General features: G+C 37.4%; 1 protein-coding gene across 1 annotated transcript; it reads right to left on the bottom strand.

Moving 5' to 3' along the window:
• Window positions 1-178: 178 nt before the first annotated feature.
• slow (epidermal growth factor-like protein slowdown) lies at window positions 179-24,224 on the bottom strand. The gene is made up of 6 exons (XM_020960439.2): window positions 23,750-24,224; window positions 15,618-16,410; window positions 1,891-2,022; window positions 1,585-1,709; window positions 728-1,146; window positions 179-658 (listed from the first exon to the last, which is right to left on the bottom strand). Exons 2-6 carry the CDS (start codon window positions 16,379-16,381, stop codon window positions 527-529), a joined length of 1,572 nt encoding a protein of 523 aa, XP_020816098.2. The 5' UTR covers window positions 16,382-16,410; window positions 23,750-24,224; the 3' UTR covers window positions 179-526.
• Window positions 24,225-27,629: the final 3,405 nt, after the last annotated feature.

Genomic DNA, 27,629 nt, shown 5'->3' with positions numbered 1-27,629 from the left:
AAAAAGTCGTTACTTTGAGTTCTATTACTTTTCAGAGACTAATACCCAAAACTACATAAAAATCAATATGCACATTATATTTTTTGAAATCGTTCAATGGCAAGAAATAAATAAGTTATTGTTTCAACTTCTAAATGCTACTTTGCACCGTTTATTCCAATCAAAACAAACTCCGAAATCAATTAGAAATGCATTTATTTGTGCAATGATTTCTCATATACATTATATACAGATACATGCAGAAACTAAACGCTGCACCCACCGCTAATCGGGTGGGGCAGTTGGCGGTGGTGCGCTTACAGCTAAAACTTCAGATCTCGATACATTTATGACACGTTCGCTTAAGTACTAATACATAGCCCTAGTCGAGGGCTGATTCTACGGTTCTACGGACTACAGAGGCACTCGACTCGCAATTCGGGAATGGCTTACAAGCTGGAGTAGCTACACGTGAACAGAGTGGGCAATTAAGTTAACTAAAATTTAAGTTATAGCGATAGAGAAAAAGGGAAAAATACAGTTCTGTTTAGGGGCAATTGGCATTCGGCCCGTTGCGGCACTTTAGTAGCAGATTAAGCATTCCCTCCAGCTTGTTTGTCCGCGACTCTGTCTTGTACAGATTCGTCTGCAATCGGCTGACATCCTGAGCTTGCTTTTCCTGTGGAGAAAATAATGTACAGAAATTATTATTTATAATTCCCAGTAAAGTATCCTTAAGAATCCTTACCAAAGTGCTCAGCCTGCTCTTGAGCGTGTCCACCACACTGTAAGTGGCCTGTAGACACTTTTGCAACTCGTTGGTGTGCACTCGCTCGTTGGCCAACGAGCGCTCGATCTTCTGCAGCCGCGTAACCACCTCGGCATCGGTGTCATCTATGTCGTTCTCCAAATCCCTCGCCTCGAAGGCGTCATCTGCGTGGGTGGAAGTCTTCCGGCAGCTTTGCTGGTCCGCCTGCAGCACGAATCCCTGGCGACACCTGCAGAAGTAGGAGCCGGGCGTGTTAACACACTGCTGGTCGCAGGGCTTCTCCGTGAGGCATTCATTCACATCCTGCTCGCAGTGGCGTCCAGTGAAACCCGCCGGACAGCTGCAGGTGTTGGGAGCCGTACAATTACCGGCGTTTTGGCAACGCGTGGAGCAAACAGCTGGCAGGGGGAGTAATAAAGAAATTATTAATTCTAACAGTTTTAAACGGAAAAATATATCTAAAATATAAGCAAAAGTCTCTTCATGGGAGAAGAACCTTAAAGACATGTTATTTCTTTATCTTACGGGCGGTTTCAGTAAGTTCAAAACCTTTGAACCGGAATGAGACATGGTCCAACAAGTCGTATACGCAATTTCAGTACATTTTAGAATAGACATACACTAACTTTACTCTTTAAAGATTGAAAGCATAATTTTTCACTTTATTTATGAATTTATTTTTAATAAGCTATATTTTTAATTAGTTATAAAACTAGATTTTATTTAAATATTTAAAGCCTTAAAACCGGAATGAGACTGAAATTCTAGTACATTAAGTATATATTTTGGATTTATATCAGACACTAGATTTTAGACTATTTTGATCTTTTACTCACGTTTCATGCACGCATCCGCCCGTGGATTTTCCCTGCTCCAACCCGAACAGCAATCGTAGGTCATCTGTTGGGCAGTTTTGTGGTCAATCACATCCCTGTAAGCCGGCTCATGGACCACCTGCACCCTAAAGATATATATTTATATTAGAAATGAAATTGAAAGCACAAATTAAAGGGGCAACACCATTGTAAGGTTATAAAATATCATATGATATAGTGCTTTCTATTTAACACAGTGGTATTATCCCCCTCAATATTTAGAAACAATAAATCACTAAATAAATTAAGCAAGTAAATGCCGCTTACCTGGTGCACATCTGTCCATTGAAAGTGGGCGGCTGGCAGGGCGTGGATACATGCTTCCAGGTGGGACGAGTGTAGACCTCCGTTCGCTTCACGGGCATCGTCACCGTTCGTTGCTGCACGCAAATGTGCCGCCTGAAAGAGATCGAATCGAGGTGTGAATTGGACTCTGGCTTGGATGTTGGTTTTGACCCAAATCAGTAACTCATCATCGGCGAAAAGTGAAACTGACTTTTCCAGACGATGTCGGCCAATTACTGTCATAACGACAGGTTGCTGCGCCCCCTGTACATTTGGACTCGGATCTGGATCTGGCTTTGGCTTGGACTCTAGCCAATGCCAATTGTCACATGTGCCAGCATGTGCCAGTGGAGTGGACGACTCCAACCAGAGCTAGATAGGAGCGTGTCTCTGTGTCAGCTCCGCGGAGTATCTGCGATGACAAACACGACACGCTCCGCTCCCAGCCGATGACTTGCGGCCATGTCAGTCCGTGTCATTTGTGCGGAGGAGCTGCAGACCGAGTGCTCCAGTTCACGCAATCGACAGTTCAGTGGCCAGTTCGAGTGCTATTCGGCATTGCCTTCAATCTCATTTAATTTAAATCTAGGCAATAGGTTTTTACCTTGATGGGTAAAAGAGGAAATCTTCAAGATATGATAGAGTTACTTATTATGTATTTATTACTATTCCAACCTTCGTAAAACCTAAAGAATGTTATATTCCTTGTTCAAAATACAACTAGTTTGCGAATGGGAATATTTTGAGCTTAATTATTATTAATTTCTGATTCAACTTTAGCTAAATTAATATTATGGTAAACATTAAGCACAAATCAAAAAATATTTGTTTACAAGTCTAATGCACTTTCTAAGAATATTAATAGGAATTTAATGATGCTTTTAAGAAGATGCACTTGAGTGCAGAGATGAAGCCTTAAATATCTCTCTCCTGGGCATTAAATACTTCTTACGATTCAAGATCATAAAAACAAGTAAAGTTATCACACACCCATTTCAGTTGTAAAATGATGTAAGCACACACACCCAGCTGACTGAAATACCTCTCCCGGTGTGTGTGTTTGTATTTTCGAAACCCAAACAAAATCCCAAGTACTAAACCCATGCACCCAAGACCTTTTACCCGCCAGCAGTCAAACATAAAAAGCGATGATAATAAGCGGTTATTGACTTCTTTTTTCGGTTGCCAAAAAGAGGCTGCAAACTGGCCCGAAACTGTGATGCATCCATAAATTGGCAGTTGGTGTTGCTGCTGTGATTTGGATGCTGCTGCAGCTTCAGTTGCTGCTGCTGCAGTTGCTGCTGCGATGTTGCTGGTTTGCTGATGGTGTCGTAATTGGCAATGCGGGCCAAAAACAATTGCCAACGCGTGACGTGGCCACTGGAGTGACTGAGTGGCCTTTTTTTTGCTGGCCGAATAAAAGTGGCAGCAGCGGAAAGTGGCACACAGTTGTTTGTTGGTCCTGCGACCGGGACATTTACCAATTTCTTTATTGCCGCGCATGCATATTTATGCGCTGTTCTCTTCCTTGGCCGTAACTGGCTTTTTTGGTAAGATCGAACTCTACCATAATTCTCACGTTATTTATGCGCCAGCATTCACAGCGCTCAGCGTAAAGGGCGCCAAACAAACGGGAACGGAAAACAGTTCAAACCCAAAAAAAGCAGCTATATATTGCCATGGCCAGAAACAATAACAAGAACGGCCAAGTCAAATGCGGAAGTATTCTTTCGAAAACCAAAAAAAAGAACAAGGAGAAGGAGAAGAAACTGTGCCAACAAAGTGCAACATGAAATGCTCATTTCCATCTCCATTCCGCTGGCCACATAAATCTCCAAACGAGTCTAATGCACACACAAAAAGGGGTAATCAATGCGATTGATTTTTGATATTAAAAGATCCGAATTTTATTGTTTGAAATACAGATGTCTGTTTCTTTGGGATTTTTATATATTTGGAGTACTTAAAACCTTACTTTGGGTGTCTCAAAGAACTACATGGACATATTTCTCCTCACAAAAATAAACCTATTCTCAGTTAAATGCTTTTTATACTTTCTGGAGTGTTTATTAAAGTATCTCTGTTGCCAGAGGATTTAATAGAGATCTAAATTTACTAAAAAATTTCTCTCTGTGCAGTTGCAGAAGATGCAACTCCTCATCCCAGACATATTCACCGATCCAACGATCCACCGCCGCATTGTATACATATCCCGCTGCGCCAGACAGCGCCAGACAAAGTGTAATCGCATGCATGTGTGTCTGTGAATGGCTTCATTGCATTGTTTAGAAACGTTTAGTCTAAAATTAAATTTGAATTTTTAATTGCCGAACGCCCCGAACACCTGTGGCTAGACCTCAGAGTTCTCCTTTTTTTTTGGGTGAAAAAATCTCAGTTATTTACACAGTCAGCATACACGAAGGGTTTCCCATAAAATTATAAAAACATCAATCAAAATTACTTTTCAGAGACGGCAAAAATTAAATGCAGGCAGGCCAATTAATCAAGAAATTAAAGCTGTTAAATTTTACCAGAAATATCGATCTCAGTTCCCCCCAAAAAAAAAGATGCACTTAAAGAAAGCCAGAGAAATGTAGGGGGAAAACACGGCCGAAAAAGCCTGTGAGTACGGTTTATTGATTTACGATTTATTTTCATTGGATGCCACGCAGAAATTAATGAGCCATCGATGGCTGCAGGCCAAGAGGTGACCCCCAGCCCGATGTGTGGGTTTAATGGAGTGTTCCGCGTGGACCCTGGGCTTATAAATGGACCCTAGACTTCAGAGGGGAATAAAGTTCAAAGTACACTGAGATCCACAGTCAGGCTTGGAAGATGAGTCAGTTACCAGCTCTTGTAGGAGAGAAAATTATTAAATAAAAGAAATTGTCTTACCTCGCAAATGAAAAACAGTTCAATTTCCTTTATTTCATATTTAACAGCAATAAAATCTTTAAGCAAACTTTCTTGTATTAAAATAAAGGCAGTTTTGCAGTTATTTTCATTAGCTAGTTATCATCTGTAGCTTAACTATCATTTTGCTACAAATAAATATATACAAGTTTAATGAACTGTATTAATAAAAGTAATTTCTTTAAAAGTGAAAAGAAAGAAGACAAAACTCAGCAATTTGCATTAAAAAATTATGTAAAAAAGTCTTTAACACTCTTTGATCAGAAGTTGTTTATCTTTTAAATAATATTCCCTAAAAGTGCATTTCAACTTCTACACTTAATGATCTTTTATCCTTCTCCAATTCCCCATAACTTTGATAAATATTAAAATAATTTTAAAAAGTTTTCAACACTCTCAATAAAGACTCCAACCTATAGATATTTATCTTATAATTTATATTCCCTTATATTCAATTTAATCTTCAGCACTTCATAATCTTTTATCCTTCACGAATACCCCTTAAATTGATAAACATTAACAAGGCGTCAAAATATTATTCCCTTCACTAAAGTTCACTTTTAATTAAAGTCAAAAAAGCCATTGTGTGGACAGCAAGCGAAACCTTGGAAATTTTATTTCGTTTCCGATGAGAGTTAAAACTTATTAAAATTGTAATCCCAACAAAATAAAAATCTCCTTTGTGCTCGAATCTTTTATGAAACCTATTAGGCGGGCCAAATGAGTTTCTGGCCAAAATGAAAACCCAGTTAGCTGAAGAGACCCCCTTCAATAAAGTAAATCTCAATTTAAATCATTTTTATGACGCTTTTTAGAGTCTTTGAAGTCAGTCAATCGGATGGGTTAGATTTGGGAACCAGTTTGCATTTTGTCAATCTTTACAACTGCAACGTGAATGCATTTAAAAAACAGTTAAGACGAATACGCCCAGTAAAGCCACAAATAACTTGGCGACACTTAACAGCCGTAAAGAGCTGCGATAGGCCCGGGAAAAGTGCAAGTCTGTCTGTTTGCTTATCGGGTTTCCAAATGAAAATGTGAAATAAATTTATAAAAACATAAAAATATTGTTGCCACAGTCATAAAATGAATTTTTACGGCCCGCGGAGATGGAGTGAAAACGCCTCGGGCCAGGCCAAGAGCAAGAGCAAAACAGAAACCAAGCCCGTGGCCAAAAGGCTGGCCTAAAACTTGGCTCCCGAGCGCGGTTCAAGTGCGGCCAAGTCCGGCTAACTGTTTGGGCCATTTTGTGGTCGGTCGGCAGCTAATCTGATTTGCTACATGGAATTAGAATTTAAATTGGCCCCAGCCCAGGACCATGGCCTGCAAATGCGCAATTCCAGAACAGACCAGGCTGCAGTGCATCATTAGGCAAGTTTGGAGGCACTCACCCACAACTGCATCCTGCACTTTGAAGCACTGGGAGAAAAATGTAAAGGCTCTAGGGTATTTTAAATATCAGGAGAGAGTCTGATCAGTCTCTTAAGTAAGTATCTTTATGTTTATTTAAAATAGGTTTTAAATCAAGATTTTCTTATAATTTAAAGGTACTACATTATTGTTCAAGTGTATCATTCTAACACGACCGAGAAGACGACAATGCGACACACAAGAGCAACAAGAGGAACGACCACGACAACGGCTATGCAGGCGGAGAAGAAACATTGCAGACATCTTGCTTCCTGGTCCAGCTGGACGAGCTCTATTCGGATTCTTACTTAGCGTAAAATGCAACGCCCCTGTGACCATGCTCCTACCCGGGGAAGAGGAGTTTTTCCCAAAGGAGGACGCACTGCCTCGCCGCTTCTAATAATATTTTAGTCATGTCCACGGATGGCAAGTGCAGCCAAGGCAGAAAAATCATCAGCAGAAGCAGCAGCCGCTTTCAGTTTTGTTCATTTTTCAGCAAGAGAATTATTGCAGCACTCAGCGGCGGCTGAAGTGGAAATCCAATATGCGACTGGACAAATACCCCAAGCTGGAGGCGGAGATTTCTACTCCAACTCCAGATTCCCTGCCCTCCAGACATTTTGTTATTTTCCCCCAAAGGGAAGGAAGATCGACAACTTCCTCATCGAAAATGGGCAAACATCGATGGAATTTCTTCATTGCTTTGAAGTACTTGTCAGCACTAAATCAGATTGGACTTTTCTGGATCGGGATAATATATGGGCAACGTTTACCAGTTTACCATTTGATATGTGTTTAGGTTATGGAAATTTAATTGTGTAACTATTTTGTTTTCTCTTGCTGAATTCACAGAGTTAAGCAGGTAAAAAAGACTTAATTAATTGATTTAACTAGAGAGGTAGATATTAATATATATTTTGTAAAATATACAAAGCTTCTAGCTTATGAAATAGAATGTATTATTTTAAATAACAATATCCTTACCTAAAATTTCATGAAATACTAAAAGTTTCATAGACATTTTAGACCTTAAATATAATATATTAGAATTTTTAGAACTCTTCAGACTTTCTATTCTATCTTGAGCCTATTTATTCATCAACGAAATTTATTTAAAATTTGCATATTTATAATTTATTATTATTATTATTTGTTGTTGTTATTTTTGCTGTAACAAACTCCCTGCCTTAGTGCATATACATTTAATTTTGTTACCCTTTAATGCAGAAATCGCCAGTCACGGTTAACCGCAGCCAGCCAGTTCTAATTTGGCTGTAAATTTGTCTTGCTCTCTTGGCCAGATTATGCAATAAAAGACGCAGAAAGAATTTGTTGCGAAAAGTGAAAAGAAAATTGCCGCAAGTGTCAGACGGGGCAAGGCAAGCCGCCTCTGCCAGTTGTAGTTGCAAGTTGCAACCATAGATGCAGGAGTGCAACGCTGGGCGAGATGAAGATGGAGCACTATTTTGTGGTAATCTGAGCTGATTATAGGCCACAGGAGACCCCAAAAGCGATGCAATGTGGGGTTCAGTGGCCTTAGCATTGCATTTTCCGTACAACATAATCGCGCGATAAGCGATCTTTTGGGGCCTGTCAATGGGTAACTCCCTCTTTTCCAAGTAACCTCCCCGCTAATTCGGCCCTTTTTTTCGCTGCAGCCTCTGGGGGCATGGAGTGTGAATGTGATTGAGAGTGTGTTGGTGTGTGTAAGTGTAAATCATGATTAATGCCCCCAAACTTGTTTAAACAACGACCATGTCGAGCCGTGGCCGAAAATCCGATTAGTGGCAACGTGAGCTGCTTCCTCTGGCCCTTCTCTGAAACTGAAGAAAACGCCAGAGAAATGCAAGAGGCGTGCACGATTTCCATTTTCTGAATGCACTCTAAGAAAATATGTGAGTTCTAATGGGTTTCCATTACCTAGTTGTAAATAAAGAACTAAGAAAGTAATGTCTAGAACAAGGGAATCGATTAAGGCATGAACTATAATCCATGATATCATGAACTACCAAGTTCTAAACATATTTCTTTCATTATATACTTATATTTTCTAATACTTTTTCTTCGGGTGTAACTTATTTCATTCGCATTTCCACCTTTTCATCGGCTTTTTTTGGTCTTTCCGATGAACTGCTAACAAAAACTCAGCCCAAAAAGTGAACACACACCAAATTTTCATCAAATTAACATAGCCCATTCTCGGCGGCTGCTGCTACTTTGGTTATTGTTATGGTTACTGTTACTGTTAATGCTGAAGCTAAAGCTGATACTGAAACTGAGATCAAAATCTCGCAACGTAACGAAAGAGAAACAATATTTTTGAAAGCGCTCCGCTTGGGAAAACGGGAAGCTGCTGCCCCTCCAATGAAGATATTTTCCAGCGAACCCATCGGCCCACGCCATACCGCAGTGGAGCAAGTGCAGCGATCCTATCCCATCCACTTGAATCCACTCCACTTCAAGACATTCCCTGAACCCAATCCCAGTCCCAATCCCAGTCCCAGGTTGTGTGTCTTGGGCGCTCTCGGTGTCCAATTGCAACATAATTAAGTAAGCCAAATGGCGTGTCTCTTGGCCAGGCTAGCAAGCTTATCTGGTGCACAGTGAGAAATAAGAGTACAACCTCGAAAGAAATGTTGAATAAAGTAAGAAAGATAAGGTTGTGAAATTAAAAAAGCTAGACAAATTTAATAAATAAAGTCTTGTATTGATCTTCTGTTAAATTATAGTTAAAATTCTTTAAAATGTATACTACTTTTAAGCTCTTTGTACAGATTTACTAATAAAAAACGAAGCTACATTTATTTATTCCACATTTAAGTACTTTATATTTTCAAAAGAATCAAAGATTGGGATTTCAATTAAGTAAGTTATGACTGATGATGATTGATGAGTCAATCAGAGGAGATGACTTCATAAACATTTAAATAAATGACAGACTTTAAAACAAACATTCTGGGAACTTTGTCTGCAGAATTTATCTCGTAAACGATTCAAGAATTATGCTTCTATAACTCAGTAAGTTACGATAATTTTCTCAAAGTGTATCGCATAGTATGACCGGAATTTTGTGCGTCATGTCGGGCCAAAAGCCTGACTTTTTGGGCGACTCAAGGAGCTCGTGTGTGGCGCTCGCAGATTTGTTGTGTCTTTTGTAGGGGCTGCAAGACAAAAGCGATGCCAAGACAACGACAACGTCAGCACAGCCCACCTCCGAACCCCTCTCTGGGAACGGGTTTCCATGTAATCCCGGCCAGCAAGCGTCTCCCAATCTCCCCAAGCATTGCATTAACCCAATTTTCAACTTTGAGATGCGAGATGCGAAGCTGCGTGATTTGCAAATTACTGGCTTGAGCCCATGCAGTTCCATTGTGTGTGACGGAACTGTCCATCTGTCCCGGTATCCACGTGTCCATCTGTCCATCTGTCCCAGTGTTCACTGTCCACCAGCCATGTTGCGAGTGACTTACTCGTGTTTATTGTGAAAACCCCACTAATTGCATGGCGCAGACGGAGACGCAGACAATAGGCGTAAATTTAGACCATGAATCGAGATTTACATATTCATTCAATAAATTTTCCTTATAGTTTATGGCAAAGCCTAAGGTGTGAAATAGAGGCTTGTCATAATTATGATCATGGTTTTATAGTTGGTTTCTCTTGGGGGAAAAAAGGGGTACAGTAAGCAAAAGTTTATTTAAACTTTAGTAGGTTTTTATATATGATGATTTTCAAAGATGTTCTTTTAATGATAAAAGAGAGAACTGTGTAAAAATATTTTATGATATTCTAGAAATAATATTTAAAATAAAGGCTTGTATATGAAGTTCTTTAAGAGAAACCATATCAAATAATTGTGTCAAACTTAAAGAAATAGTTACTTTTAAACTTATAAAAATACCTCCACAAAATCCTTTTTAAATATATTTCTTATTTCCTAAACGATTCAAAAAGAATTACCCTTCCAAACCCAAGCTTGACTCAATCATTAATTATTTAAAGGTTGACTTGAAAAGGTCTCCATAACCTGAGTAGGTACATAAATACCTCAACTGGAAATGTGATACTCTAGAAAATGACACAAACTTCAAGGGAAAGTGTAACAAATGTTTGTGAGCCAGACCTTTGACCCAAATAAATTGTGACAAATCCAGAGATACAAATATCCAAATGGATAGATGTTTGAACCTTCAAAGTAAGGGCATAGCTTGATCCATTCTTTAGAGACACAAGCCGTGACTAATTTGGAGAACAATAATAAATTTTGTATAAAATAAAACGAAACCCCTTTGACAGTATGAGAAATCCATCTTAATTAAAATGAATATGGAGATTGCAATGTCAGCATTTTGCATTTGTCAAAGCAATTTGTTCAATTGATGTCATATCATGTCGTGTACTCCACTGATTTTTTTCGATGAGCACGTGTACAAAATGGTGGGCATAACAAGTTGGATTCCCTCACGGATCCCAAAGAAAAACTCATTAAACGAGCTTCTGCCTGGGCCAAGGTTTCCATAGCCCCGATGGCATGACTTGGACTCCAGATAAGCCCAGTTTCAGCTCTGGCTCCAGCTCAGAGCTTAGAGCTTAGAGTCTACAACTCTTTCTTTTCGTTTATTATTTTGTATTTTTCTTTAGCTGAGCACGCGTAGGCGTAGCCATTGAGCACAATACTTCACGGTGCAAAATGTTAACGAATTTTCACAAGACCCAGCCGCATTCTAAGTGCTGTTTTTCCAAGCCCAGCATATCAAATCATTCGTCACTCGCCCCCCCAATATCCCCCTTGGCCTGGCCATAATTATCGCAGAACCAGGCTCAAACGCAGACCTGGAGCTTGGAGGTTGGAGTCGTCGATTGTTGACAAGCAATTTGCAGGCGGCGAACTCGAGCCCTGACTTCGCATCCAGCTGCGATTGTGTCTAAGACTGGCACTGGGAAAAATATATATAAAACATACATCACTTGTTTTTCAATAACTAGAAATTGTTGAAAATTTTATTGCAATAGAATTTGATTATAAAAGTAGATAATCTTCAGGAAAATCAAACGCTTTGAGGCTTCAAAGAACGTTCGCAAATAAAGTTTTTCTGAAGGTTGCAATTATGATCATTCAGTAGATGTGTGTAATAAAATCTGAATTCATCGCAATGTTCCTCTCCATTTTCATTATCCGGCTGAGAGGGATACCAAAGAGCTGAATCAACTGGCATGCCACTTGGGAACCAAGTATGTTGCCCCAAATTCATAAAGTCATTTCCTGAACACCAAAAACTGCCATTTGATCCTCTATCGTCCAGAAATCGGTTAATTACATTATACTTCTCCAAGCTATCAAGCGAAAGTAAATTGTAGCCCAAATTCTCGCAAAATGCCCGGGCTTGGAACCAGTTCTTCCACACATTCTCCTCAATGTAGAAGAGACTGTCGCCCACATATATAAAATTCTTATTTTTTGAAGTCACTTAAAGGGGAATCAAAATGATTAAAGAAAAATGTAACGTTAGGGAAAGGATCTCACCATCTCCTTGCACTCCGCTTAGGTAAATCAAGCCAAAAATGGCCAAAACTCCACCGTACTTGGTAAACATTTTGCAATTACTGTTGTGGTTTTCTCCTAAACTGCACCCTTTTATACCTCAAAGAATACTTAAAAATTCGTAGAAGTGAGAGTGAGTTGGCCTATAGATAGGCCAAAACGCAGTATCTAGATTAATCGATTTAATTTGTATTTCGCTTGTCTTATCATCTGAGTCAAGAAGAAAGGTGAGATCATGTTATTCGGTCAAAATCTTCAGACAATTGGAAGTTCGATAAGAGTTTAGGTATATTATATATATTTGTCTATATCTTAATAGAATTTTAAGAAATATTTAATGTAAAGAATGGAAAAAACTACATATTTAGAGTCCAAGAAAGAACAAAAGCAGAAGACCCTTTAAATGGTAAGGAAATATGTAGAAATAACATTAGCAAAGCAATGTCAACTATATGATAACAGTCGAATTATTGTTAATAATTAAATTATAATAGATCCATAGCAAATCATACATTTTTTCCTTATACTTCTAGAAGTATAAATAGCTATTTTCAATATAGAAATGTATAGAAGGTTCCGGATCAAAAATCATTAGTAATAAATTCAGAATCGATAATATAAAAATTATTTAATAATTCACTCTATCAAAATATATAGATAACTTTATATAACCTAAAAGAATATCAATAAAAGACATCTTTATATCTACGAATATAAAATTAATACATAAATTGTGAAAAAAATTCGTAGTTGACTTTAACAATAAATAAATAAATTTATATAAAGATATCATTATAATCATATACCATTATATCATATAAATCCCAAAGAAAATTCTTCCTCGACTTTAACAATTAGTAATTCATTTCCCGACTCAAATTCCTCAAATATTCAAGAACCCAATTTAATGCCACATTTTTCTCGCAGTGCACCCTGAATCTCTGTCTGGGGTCATAGAGCTGCTCAAAGTGCACATAACTCTGCGCCGGGGCTCTTGTCTCATTTGATTGTGCATTTGCCAATTGTGTTGCTTTTTGGCTTTTATTGCTGCGGCTGATTGAAGTCAAGGCCCTGCTTTGTTTTCGATTTTTTTTGTGCCAGGCCATTTGCAGATATCTGCTAGATACAGATACTCGTTGCCGAGTGGCAAGTGGCATTTAAGCGGCAACGCCCACCACAGCAGCCGCCCCGTATCGACACCTACAAGAAAATCCAAGTAACCAGAGTCCCGGAATCCATAATTAATACATCAGCTACCGATCGGTGGCGCAACGGCAATCGCAAATCAAAAGTCAATCAATAAGAGTTACCACAAATAAAAAAAGCAACAGACATCAATCAAGTGTCGGACGGAAAATGCAAAACATGCACACTGCAGACATAAATTGAGTTTATCAAACAGAAGCCAAAACACTGGTTAAAAAGTCGGCTGTAGAGCAAATTTTGGAATTGGACAAATGCTGTTTTGGCGTTGAGTTGCAACATTTGGATAATTAAAAGCGTAATTTCCATGGCCTATGGGGGCAAAGGAGCGGAAAACGACTTAACTTCACTTTTATCCGCATTTGACGGTGATTAACACCGAGTCCGCGCAACCGCAATTGAATCGCTGCACCGACCATTAACCAGCTTCGATTGCTGCTGAGAGGGGCATAACACACACTATTTATATATATATATATATATATATATATATTCACTGAGGTATATGAATATACTCGAATATCTGCTGATGGCGGCGTGTGAATATCGCAGCAAAGCCAATCCGCACGGTGCAGTCATTTCCATACGCTCTGTTGCAACTTGCCACTTGCAGTCTGAAGTTGCAGTTGCATTTGCCTTGCGATGCACGTGCAACGCTTAAATAAATAGAAAACAAAACACAAAAAAATATATGTATATATATAGATATAGATATATATATATATCTGAATACATCTAGGCAAGGCACCAACAGCCTACGTACGGAGGCAATAACAGTGGAAAATGATGCCACAAAATTAAAGATCTTGATGGGAAAATGCACAGAAAACAATTTAAGAAGCTAAAGTAGTAAACACAGATTTTATGTTAAAGAAGAAATTTACTTTAACCTTATTCCATAAATTAAATAAAACTTCTAAGCCATAGCAAAACGTTATGCAATTATTTAAAAAATTTATAGGACCACTTTCTAACAATCTGTATTATTCAGTAATATTTGTGCAACAATTAATACATTTCAATATAATAAAAATGCTAAAGAAATATTTATAATATGTAATATATCATATGTATTATCTCTCTATAAAATATAAGAGTCTAATAATGCACTTGATATATATTATTAAAATAGTTTTAATAGGAAATGTTTTTGCTAAAGAATTAGTTAGTTAATCATTCTCCGCTATAATTTGTAAAGGAATTAACTTATAAAATAGGGTTTAGAAAACATATTTCATATTTTTTTTATATTTTCTCATAAATAGTTATCTTATTTCTCAAATGTCCCAATGTTTCTTTAAATTCAAAACGTAACGTTGAAGCGTTATTAATTAAATACGTTCCCCTTTTAGACAGCTAACCCAAAAATCGTTTCCCTGATCACTTTTGCCCCACTGTGCCATGACTGATGATGCTAGCTGGATAACTTTGCCTTGTGGCATGATTTTGGCAGTTGCCGCATAAATCAAAAAGTGTCATAATTTGCAACATGCCGCACACACTGGTGGCTACCCACCCATATTGCGCATACGCAGCGTTTGCCCCTGTGGCAAGATGCTAGATCATCAAGTTGCAGTACTGCAATCGGAATTGGAATTGGAATCGGAATTGAAATGCCTTTGCCCTTAAGTAGACGGACATTAATTCCAATTAGAAAATAACAGAGCACACTTGGCAATTGAAAACTCGTTAAAGTTCATTACCTTAAAGCGACGCAGAGACGCAAAGAGACACTCGAGGCACGAAGGGGTTGCCTTTTCGAGTCAATGCCACGCAGATCTCAGCAATCTTGGCCAGATCGATACCAGATCGGTGGAACCAGAAGGCGAAGACGTGCCATATCTGGCCAGAGATCGAAGCTATATACTTGGATTCAGCTGCAATTGCAATTGTCTCGCGCCCAAGTGCTCAGCAATTGACACACAACACGACAATTGAAGTCGCGGCGAAGAGGTGCTGGAAAAATCAATGCCACTTGGCCTTGGGGCTAATTTCCAAAGCCAAAGTCCGGTCTGGTCTCAAATTAGCAGCTGCTGATGCTGCTGCTGGAACGCTGACATTGAAAGCGCTTCGTGTCATAATATTTAAATAATTTATGTGAGCCCCGATAAGCCTCGGATCTTGGGCCAAAGGTAAGCCTTTTCGGCTGTGTATTTATTTATGACTGCAGCAACCTTGAACCGCCGACCAGCGGGGCAGCTCTGATAAATGCAATCGGACACGCCCCGCCCCAAAATGCCGCTGAAAAGATCGCCAGACCCCAGACCCGAGTCTTCATCTATCCCAGGGGTGTGGACCCTAAACCATTACTCTTCGATAGCTCAATGAACTGAAGATTGCAAGGTTAATAATATCTTCTGCATTGTTTTTTATACTAGTTAATCGTGTGGTTTTAGATAAGATATATTATCTTTTTAATCAGATTTTAAATCGAGGGAAGATCTCTTCATTATTGCTTACTTTTTTCTATGTATAGTTAATGATAAAAAATACCTATAATGAACTCTTCATTCGACTGAAATATTTCCCTCACATTTAAGAATATAATTTCTGTAAAAGAAAAGCTATGACTAACACATCTAAATGACGTGGAAAATTATTTGGCAAGCATTCTTACTTAATTTTAGAATGATCCACTTACCGCTCCATCTCCTTGGGGTCCGTGGGATAACCCCGCCCGATGGTGTTCGTCTCGAAGGGATCTTCGGTGGTGAAGCCGGTGGACACTGTGGTGGGTGCCGTGGTGGTGTAGCTATAGCCTCGTCGGGCTGGAACCAGCGGTGGAATGGTGCCCATGCTGCTGCCCAGACCCGGACTGGCAGATCTTCTGTTTAGATTCGGTGGCGGTGCTGTGGTTGTGCTGCCCATAGTTGGCACAAAGGAGTAGCCCCTGCGTCTATCCTGTACTCCAATGAACTCCACATCGTGGGTGTTATCCTCACCCTTGCCGGATCGCGGTGATGACGGCATGGGTGGTGGAGGAGGTCCAAAGGTATTGGTCAAGATGTTATAGGTATTGTAATCCCATTCGGATGTGGGTTTGGTCTGATGGAGGCGCCTTGCTCCCTGTACTCTATTATAGGGATTATGTGGCTGAATACGTCTTAGTCTGGTGACCTCTTGCATGGTGACCCCGGGCAACAGTTCCACATCCGACTTGGCCGACTGGATAAGTTGTGATCTCCGGTGTTGCCTTTGAGGCGTGGTTGCAGGACTTCCCTGATGACGCGTCCTGTGGCCATGTGTTCGATGATGATGATTCTGATGCAGATGAGTTCTGTTCAAGTTGTGGTTGAAAGTTGGACTCTGACTGAGGCTACTGCTATTCTGGACACCTGATGCTAGCATCACTGTGCAACAGAGCAGCAAAAAGCAGCTCAAGGAGTTAATTCCCAGCATGATCATGTCCCGCTACCTCAATTCGCTCGATGGAACTGCAAGGAAATAAGATGAAATAAAAGTGGACTTTATTAAGTGCTGAACTCGTTTTGTTTTCATTCCCCAATCCCTTCCCAAATGCATTCACTTTCGTTCTCATTCAAATTCCTAGGCGGCGCTTAATGTAAGCAATAAGACGGATCCACCGCTCCTCATTAGCGATTCCTTTGTCCCGTGGAGCGCCGACCTGTCTGTCCATCAGCAGGTAATTGAAAGGTAGCATAAGTATATTAACTAGACTAGAGTCAAGGGTAAGGGATCAACACGAAACTGGAATACACTACTTAACTTTACAATCCATATTCTTACATACTCTTACTACCATAAATTCTATCTACAGTAAGCTAAAATGTAAAGTAAAATAATCTTTAATTGTTTGTGAAAATAAAGGATATATTCCCTTCTCAAAAAGTACTCAAGGAAGCTGTTGCACCTTTTCTAAATATATATATATTTATAGATATAACCCGATGAGGCTGAATGGTTTTCACGGTCGAGTGGCCAACACTTCCAAGTACGGCTTTTATTTATTTTTTACGCCAGAAACAAAAGGCAATTTGTTGACGATGACGGTGACTGTGATTATTATTCTTATATGACGTTGTTGTTGCTGCTGTTCTGGCCGATAAATCACACGTTAAACAAAAAAAAAAAAGAAAAGTAAATGCGTTAACAGTTAACCGGCCCAAAACATGGAAGCAAAGTGGAGTGAACCGAAGCCGGAAGCAAGAAATGCATCAATTTTACGCTTTGTTCGGTCATTTCTCAAAATTTCACGCACTGCAAAGCCAAAAGCCTCTCATTTGTCAACATACAAATACGAAATAAAAAACATAAAAAAAGAGATACAGCAACCCTTAACCCATCGGGAATAAAAAAACAATTATTGCAATTGCTCAGTGAGCTTATTAATATTCATTGCTCCAACTTGAATTTATGAGTCCTCCCGCCCTGCTCATTAAAGCGGATCTAACATGTGTTCTTCTGTTTTTTAATTTCGAAAAATTGTACACTGTAAACATCAGAATTTAAATATATTTTCTTATAATTTTTTTTCAAAATTATATCTGAATTTGATATATAAAATATATTATTTACATAATGATATCTAGCTAAATTAAGGCAAGGAGTTCTGTAACTTACTTAAAAGCTTATCAAATAAGAGCTACATTTTAAAATATTATAATAATTTTGATACACAAAAATAGTCTTAAAAGTGAAGCTATGTATTTTTAGTTTCTTGTAATCTTTCTCCAAAATGTTTTTCTCTCTGCACTTGCAATTGAAAAAGCCCGAAGAACTTTTGATAGGTCCAAATGACAGCAGCCTCTTGACTTGAAGTCGTCATTAACATTTGCTGCGCTAATTAAAAATCAACAGCGAAAGATTGGGAAATTGTGAGGCAGTAAGCAGTCAAAATGTGGCAACACTGACCCTTTTTTCCCAGTTGCATCGCAACATTCGAGAAGACAGAAGAGCCACAGGGGGAGTATCAATCAGGTGTGGTTTTAAGCCGCTTAGTAAGTGAAACCCTGGGACCCCTTGGGCTCGACTGCCACTCAAATGACTGCCAAATGTCCAGCTCAGACTCCACTCCAGACCCAATCCCAATCCCAAAACCACAACCAAACCCCAACCAGTTGTCATAACTCTGCACAAGTTCCAAGAAATGCAAAAACGCGAAAAATGGTAAAAATGGTAAAAAGGTTTTCGGGCGCCGCACAACAGCAAACTTAATCGAGACTGCAGACAAACGAAATAAACTTAAAAAAAACACACACAATATATATCTATATATAAAAGAGTGATGAAGAAATCCAAGCAGAGGGAAAAACAACTTGATTCCGTTGAAATCTAAGCCGGGCAACTGCTTCAAAGTCACTCGGAGTTGACAACTCGCCTTGACCTTGCCGGGATTGCCAAAAACGGTCAGTCCGGAGATAAATCAAATCCCATAGCTGCGGCATTCGTCTGAACCCGAAGGTGGAGATGAATCCAAAAGATATATATATACATATAGTATATGTGTGGTATAGAGTTCCTACCCACAACCGATCGGCGGCAATATTTTGATATATCTCTAATTAATAGCTGGGCAATGTCTTAAGAATTGATTATAAATCAACTCTAGGGTTGCGGTTGCAGTTTACTCGGAATTTATGCAAAGGCTGCCATAAATTTCACTTTTCCCTCGTCTCGAAATTAGTGTGTGTTAAATGTTATTGATTCGTTTTCCCAGCACATAAATCACCGGCTAAATACTGGCGAGAATGGGAGCGGGAATGGAGGCGTGTTTCGTTCGTTCCTCGTCGGGAAAGTGTCAACTTTATTTTTGTCACCCTGACAAGACACGGATTCTGTGGGAGTATCTGTATCTGTATCGCAAACTATATCTGTATCTGTATCTGTGGCTGTGACTGTATCTGTAGCTGAGCGAGCTGACCCAGACATGAGCTACGGCCAATGAATCACTAGAGATGCGTAAAACAGAAGCTATATATATCAAGAAATTAGGGAAGAAATTACAGTGAAGTCTTAAATTGCGACAATTAGAATTTTATAGGAAATTTAATGGGTCTTTGTAGTGAGTCAGAATTCAAGAAGATAATACTCGGAGCAAAGGGTAAATCGGGAATAAAATAATACAAACAAGATACTTCGTTTCAGAACAATTTTTTATGGTTAAATACAAAGAAGTGTACTGATTTCCCCATCAATATTAATTTTAGTATTTTTATTAAAACCTAGTCTAGTTATAAATTATTATAAATAATATTAAGTAACAACAAACATTATTCTGATATCTTGTGAGTAACTTTCTAGATTGATCGGATAATATAATTATAATTAATTATACCTAAAATATTTAAGAAACTTCCTTCTTTAAAATAATTGTATCTTGATTGTTTCCTTGCAAAAAATTGTATTCTTAGTTAAACGACCAAAATAAATTAAAATCTATCTTATATATAAAAAATATTCTTATGTGTACCTTTAAATAATGTAATGTAAAATTTTGCAATAAATAAATACTCTACTTAAACTACTTTCTTTTTATCGAATCCCTCCTGTTTCCTTTTCCTTCATGTTCCATAGAATCAGTGCTTATGTCTCATTTCCATTTGACATGTTTTTGGTTGTCATAGGAAATGGTTTTCCTGGGGGAAAAACTTTAATAAAAAGCGGGGAGATATGGCACACTTGCGTCTTCATTTTTTATCAATAAATCTTTTTGCATTTCCCCATTAATCATCACTGACTAAAAACTGCAGCAATTACCAAAATTACTTAATTAAAGCACACGAATTACCAAAATATTCAGATTTTTTATCTTCCTGCAATGGCGTGTAAATTGGTAATTATTCGATGTATTTTTGAGCAGAATTTCTGGAATGTAATTTAAATTAAGAACTTTGCCTCAGACTCTCCATTTAAATGTTAATTAAATGCCTCTCTGGCTCGTATTTTTTTCTCCGACTTTTTTACATTTTTGTTTTGTGCAATTCCAAACAGCTGCCACTTTAGCATGCGTTTTTATTTATGTTTTGTGTAATCGGGGCCGCTCCTCAAGTTCTTATAAAGAGATAAACTAAGAGCTTAACGCCGCCTGCCGAGGAGATCCCCAGATATTCGAGAAATTGTTTGGAAACTCGCACATCCAACACAATTTTTTATGGAAGAGCGAGAAACAAATTTGTATTTTTCAATTTGTTGCTTCTATTGTTTGCTGTTGCAAACGCTTTTCAGCACTGCTTTCATTAACATTATATCGACAGCCAGGATGGGCTGCAAAATGCCTTAGATCTTGGATTTTGGACTGCATTAAATATCCGATTTTACTCACAGTGGGGAAGAAAAAATGGAGGAGAAATTGCACAGAGAAGAATTTTAATTAAGAAAATAACTTTTTCTGACAATTTTTAATTTTTTAAGCAGATATCTTACAAATTGTGAAAGATTTCTATGCAAAACTATCTAAGAAACTTCATATAATCGAAAATTTCCTTAAAAAGAAACGGGTTCCTTGGGAAAATTAAGGTAGTATTCGTCTTTAAGACAAGAATAATTGATAAATATATTGATTAAATAATTTTAGAAAGTATATCTTTTCTCATACCAAATATATAGTTTCAATCAATTAATTTAAGCAAAGTACAAACTTCTACATACATTACTACTTTTCAAGTTATTTATAATGCTCTTAGTAGTTCGAAATAATTTCTATAAATTCAGCTCCTTTTCAAGTTCTCTACGACTCACAGTTTTTGTCAGTGTCGAAATTCCGGGTAAAGAAAAAGAGCCACCCAGCGACTGATATAATTTTCACGCGGTGCTCTGGAGTTCAATAACCGAATGTTTTCGGGTATTATCCAATATATATATCTTATCTGATGGATTGCCAAATATTTAAGATGAAAAGTAGGGGAGAGGGGAAGCGGTGCTGAAGGGAGTTGCACATTTCATTCACTGACCTCCCCCCGTTGGGCTTTGTTTATTGTTCTTGTTGACGGGTTCGTCTTCGTTTTCCCACGACAGCCAAGACAGATCTCTGATGGCCAACGAAATGGTTAATAGTGTGTCATAGACCGGCGATTTGATAGTATATATGTATATATCTTTCACATGCTGTTTTATTTCGTGTGTTGATATTGTGTGTCGCTGTCTTTAATATGCAAAATCATGACACATTTGCCCAGCGTTTGTATCTCGTTTACTTTTGACTCTGCCTCTCTTTTTTTACTTTTTGTTGTATTTTTCTGAATGTTTTTATTTTTTAACAAGATCAACAAACTGTCAGAGGGGGAAGCGGCAAGTGGGGCCATGGTTCGTTCGATCGCAGCTTTTTGTTTACACTTTACTTTCAGTCCAATTAAAGGAATGTTGCCGGCCTTTGTTGCCGCGTTTACTTCCTAACAAAAGTCCGAGTCTCGGAGATGAAAAGCGAAAACTATGCAATATGCTCAACATCGACAGTTTGACATCCGAAAAAACGCAACTATAGCCAGGCTGCTTTGCTACACTGAGAGAAAAGCTATACTTAAATATTATTATAAGCGGGAGATATTATTTAAACTGAAAGTATATTTGGAAACTGAGGTTAAGTCAGAGTTAGATATTAAAAATATAAGGTAAAATTGGAAAGAATTTTTAAATTGACAAAAAGTAAAATATTATTTTTTATTTGTATTTATAAACATGACTAAATTTTACAATTTCAGATCTTTGACTGAACAAGTTTGTCACTCAATTCGCACTTGAGAATTTTAGGAGCAATGCCTGCAACAATTTTACATTTATTTTAGGTAGTTTTAAAACTAGTTTTATATATATTTACATAATCTTTAATATTATATTAATACCGATGAAATTAATATAATAAAATTGATATGACTTGATATGATAAAATCTTCAAAATAAACTTTCTTATTAAGTTGCAGGGTAAGAAAGTATACAATTTGAGCCTTAAAAATTATTAAAAATTGAATTCTGTACTTATTTTGCTTACTAACTAATCCCCTGCATTTTTTCCACAGTACAAAACTGCAGCAAGTTCAACTTCAAATGCGAAACTCACTTCAATAACAATTGCAAAGACCCAAAAAAGGCTAAAATGGAAATAGAAAAACAAGGCAACGCGGCGTAGCTCGCTTGTCCAGTCTTTTGCTAATTGCTTTGCAGCTGCAGTGCCACGCCCCCTCGGACTCCATGCCTCCTAGTTGCATATCCCCATGGCCATGTCTATACATATATCCCCATTGGTATCCCCCTAATCCATACTTCATGGTGGTGACCCTAGACTTTGTTGGGGGAGCTACATACATAAGCCCAGACAAAAGACATAAACCCAGTTACCGTTAGCTGCGTAATTTATGCAAATGACTTTGGTTAATTAGCAAAGCAAAAGGAGGAGAAAAAAAAAACAAAATGGAAAACAAAACAAGAAACCAGTGGACATGCGCCAAGTGACGTACCACTTCCCTCTCCCCACCCTCTCGAGTTTTCCGTAATAATATTTGTTGAAAGATTATGATATGCAGGAAGGCACGATCGCATTTTGGGCGAATCGTGCCCAGGGGAACCCGATTTTCGATTGCGCACCTGCCCCAAGCGATATGTGTCCAAATGCAGTGTGCATTTGCACACAACAAAAATATATACATACATTTATTTAATATTAAATATATATAAATTAGCCCTTGCATAATTACCTCACAAAACGACGCGTCACAACAATGGGCTGTCTATTAATAAAATTATTCAAATTTGTTGCATTTTCCGCTTTTGTCACATCATTGAACTAGCTTTACACAAATTTGTGATGAAGATAATACCAAAGATACTGGTCGAATTAACATATATCCACCTAAGGTATTGACAAGTAAAATGGTCTAGGGAAGAAAACTTGGGCTTAAACCTTCTTCGTTAAATGGAGAATTCATTCATGGGAAAAAGTAAGCAAATATTTAGGCGTTTAATCAGAATATTTAATGAAGATTTATTTCCTATAACAGAAATGTTTAAATTATGAGTAGAAAATAAGAAATAAAATAAGAAATTATAATATTTCCAATGTTACTTTAAAGAAACTAAAGCCCAATTTATGAGATACCAAATTATCTGAATAAGATACAACGACAAAATAAGCCCTTTGGCTGTTATTCAAATATATTTTAGTTAAAAGTTTTTACATTAAGATTAGTTATATAATAATATATATATAGTTTTTAGATATTGATATATTTTGATATTTTATCTAGATATATTTATGCATATACTTATCTAGCTCTAATTAGTATTAAAAATACTTCAAAATATAGTATTTAAATTATATTTAATTTTAGGTTCAAGCACTATAGACTTCCCATTAAATGGGTTTCATAGTTATAAATAAATGCTACACTAATGAAGACTTTATTTAAAATGCATCACTAATATTAATTTATTTAAAAACCCCTTTTCCATTCATTAGCATTCTTTTCTCCGACATGATTTACTAATTAAGAACTAATTTTTCTTACTTTATCAAAGAACATGGCTTTATCCGCTTTGGGTTCCCACCATAATCAATTCCTAATCCATTTATGGCATTGTATAGTTGGTGTTATCCAGCAAAAGACATAAAGGTAGACACAACTTAGTTAGCCGCACCGCAAAATGCAAATTACGTCCATAAGTGACATGCAACTCCCAAGACAGGATCCCCCCACTGCCCACCTTGGTTGGGGTGTGCGATTTTGAGCAAGATTAATGCACTAGGAAATGTCGCGCGTCGCTTGACACACATTCAATTCATAAATAATTGCAATTAATTAACAATATTTGCATGCGACTTACACTCGGGTGGTGTATCGGCTTTAGGGAGGGTGACGGAGATTCCCTGGTATTATTTCGCGATAATCGTGGCCAGATTATTCGGCAGACTTTAAGATGCTCAAGGCACGAGGCGTACACAAATAAATCAAAACACAATTATGTCAAATTTGCAATCACAAACCATAAATTGAATTGAGTTTTCGCGCTGACATTAAACAGATATGCGGCACTTGGGAATTCTTTTTTTTATAATCACTTAAATACAAAACCGTGAATTGGGAGGGCTTTTAAGAAATATATTTATAAGCAATTATGGAGGAATATAGCTGTGTTTCCTCTGTGGATTCTGCGTTAGCCGCTTCCGTGTGCCAAGTGATCGGGAAAAAAACTCGCTGAGATTTTCGAGACTCGAGATTTATTTTTCTGACTGCCGCGGCGGAGCTAACATGAACCAAACCGATCACTTAGAAGTCCCGAGACGAACTGAAAAGTGCCCGGCCGAAACCGAAAGTCCAGTTAACGATCGCTGGACTATGGGGCGATCGAGCACTTTTTCTGGCCAAAACCCATGTTTTTTAAGTTTTTAAATGTATTCAAGCAATATCAATAATGTAACATTACATCATATAATAAATCATATATCATAAATTATAAATCTTGTTACATGTTATGTTATAGGGGGTTTTATTTTATTCTTATTTGTGATATTAGTATATAAGTGAGCTTTTTCGAAATTTCTCTAAAAAATATTTTTAAATTACTAACCTTACCTTAAAAATACTTACTCAAAAATAACTTCGTTTTGAAATATATTAATTAGTGTCTCAAAATATGGTCGATCGCCCCATAGTGCGACGTAGCCAGTGCTGTCCAAACTGGAAGATCTCTAAGAGTTGTGCCTGTAAAACTATCTGAAAAGTAAAAATAATTAATTTTTTAAGTATTGTGATATATTAACATATAGCCAAAAGTAAGGATTAATTACTCAATTGCCAAAATAGGTATTTATTTATTTATACTTGTTTAAATTTCTCTCTGTAATTTCTGAAGCTTTATTTCCGTAAACAAATAATATAATAAAGGTATAATAAATTCACAACGACACAGATTCTTCAAAATGTTTGTTTATGTTATTGTTTATGACGGAAGTTCATAATTTATTATTCATATTTCGGTTATCTTAAGCTAACTGATGAAGCTTTAACAATGTGCTAATATGATAAAATGTTTTTTGAATGGAAGATACTTATCTTGAGGCTTAGTTTAAAATTAGGCATGCAGTGTACAAATAAATAAATTGATAATAATCATTATTAAATAATATCAATACGACATTATGTACCAATTTAATAGATATATAGAAAAGGAAAGCATAATATATTTTATTTCTATATATTCAGATGTATATATGAGTAAAAAAAGTTCAAAAAAGTGAATTAAATACTCTGAAATACTTCTAAAAATACGTATCTCTAACTACAAAAAAAAATTCTGATTTTCTCCACGACAAAAAAAGTTCTTGCTAGGTTTTATCTTATTTTTGATAGGGCCTACATGTAATAAAATATTTATATTTCTTTTTTATTTATTTTTAATTTATTTAATATGAGGTATCCCCAAACTTTATAAAGCCAAACCAACATCTCTGTCAGACCAGTTGAAGCCCATGTTCGGTGCCCATTCGCTGGTTCGTTCATACAAAATTGGGCTGATTGGGGAACAAGTTGGCTTCCTTTGTTCGATGCAACTGAGATCCCTGCGGGGCTGGAGTGGGCGACAGGGAGCTTTGCTGGGGCTGCAGTGGGTGGTGGGCGGCGGTTGAGGGGGATGTGAGGAGCAGCAGGTAAGCTGCATTTGCCCTCGCCTGGTCGTTGCCTGATGTTTGAGTGCATTACTACAGCTGTTTTGTTTATACGCGAACGTCACATCTCCTCTCTCTCCCTCTCTCTCTCTCTGTCTGGGTCCAAACTATTCCAAGTTTGCGGTTTGTGCTTTTTATGGTCTGCATGTTGTTGTTGTTATTGTTTTTTAGTTAATGTTGCCACTGCTGTGTTGTTCTGGCCGCTACTGTGTTGTCTTTGTTGCCTCTTCTTCAGCGGATGGTGGCAAGTTGTTAAGTTAAATATTTACTCGACGCCACTGTAGCCCACAGCCAGTTTAGTGCTCCGCTCCGTTGATCTTTCGCCTGGAGAATATCCCAATCCCAAGACGAAGCCGAATCCGAATCCAGAGGAGGGAAGAATGGGGAACGGAGGAAGGAGAACTCAGAACTTGTTGGCAGCCCTTCTTCATATGACCATATCGGGTGCTGGATCTGTCGTTGTCATCATAAGAGTACTACTGTCAGAAACACTCGAAGAATGTCAGAAAGTCTATGACATTTGTCTAGAAATATGTCTAAAATTTAGGTAATATAAGTACCAAAATATCATATTTCCCACATGAATTGGTTAATTTTTCTTAAATACTTTTTAAATAATTTATTTAACAAGATCACCCATTTCTTTCAAGTGCATTTACCTTATACTATTAGGCATAGTCCGTGGAATAGCTGCCCGGGAGCTGAGCACATTGGACATGTCAAAAGGATTTGCGCCTGCGCTCTGAGACATCCAGACAGAGATCCCAGTCTAAGGCATTCGGCGAAGTATCCCATAAACTGGTTGCACATTCCCTGGCTAAGGTAAAAAAAACACAAAAAACACAAACCTGGTCATAAATCGAACAATGTGCCAGCCATTGACAGTTCGCTTAGCGGCCCAAGGGTCTTCTTCCGATCTTTTCTTTTTTTTTTGTTATTATTTTTATTATTTGTGACAGAGTCTGGCTTTGGGTTGCCTCTGTGGCGTGTATGACAATTTATTGGGCTATTAGTTGCCACTTGAGTGGGGACTTTGGGGATCTTAAGGGAACACCCACGCAGTGTTCCCAAATCGTATTCAAATAAAGCATAAAAGCTGATAACAAAGGCCAGGAACCCCGCTCAGACAATTAACTGATAACAATTCATTAGCATTTTGTGTGGGTCTCGATCTTCGTCGATCGTCATCATCGTCATTATCGCTTCCATCATCATCATCATCCATCGGTTGCAGAGTCTTTTCATGGAGTGTTTAGGTAATTTGACAGCCGTTTGATGAGGCCCCAAGAAGATGCAACCAAATTGTATCTTCTTTAATGACTCAGGTGGGTGGGATCGTGGAATCGATTAAGGTATAGACAATCTAGTTTAATGGGGTCTCGGAAAATGCATGATATTAGTATGTTTTTATAACAAAAATATATAAATTATCAAGCCTAAGAAATGTAAGTCCATGCCTAGTAAAAAACTAGTTAGTCTTCATAAAGTAAAACTATAAGATGTTAAAATCTATACTACCCTGTTTAGTACGTTACCTTTTTAATCTTATTATATTTCTCAAAGACATATTTGTTATAAGAAAACCATTTCACACATGTTCTAAAATTTATATTTATTGATCTTTATATTTTTTTATTGGTAATAAATAATTTAACAACCGTTTGACAAGCGACAAGCAGCTAAATTATATCTTTGTTTAATAGGTCAGGTGGGTGTATATATGAAATCGAGTTAACCATAGACAATCTAGCTTAATAAAGAGTAAAAAAAGATGCCCCATAAATATATTATCGTATAAGAGATAAAATCTATATTACAGAGTAACCCATAAAAATGTATGCCCCTGAAAATGAGACTATAATAAAATGTATAAACTATAATAAAATGATAATAAATATTATGTACTGCAAAGGTTGTATATTTGATAATGTTTATAAAATAAATGTGATCGTCTAACAAATTTATAAATAATCAACTTCAAAAATTATAGAACATATGTAGATAATTTAAAATATAGTTTAAATTTGATGAGTTCCATAG

This window comes from Drosophila serrata, unplaced genomic scaffold (assembly GCF_035046125.1).
Source record: "Drosophila serrata isolate PLE 108 unplaced genomic scaffold, ASM3504612v1 contig_272, whole genome shotgun sequence".
Classification (NCBI taxonomy): domain Eukaryota; kingdom Metazoa; phylum Arthropoda; class Insecta; order Diptera; family Drosophilidae; genus Drosophila; species Drosophila serrata.
The sequence above is the reverse complement of the archived record's forward strand: the minus strand, read 5'-3'. Positions and strand labels throughout refer to the sequence as shown.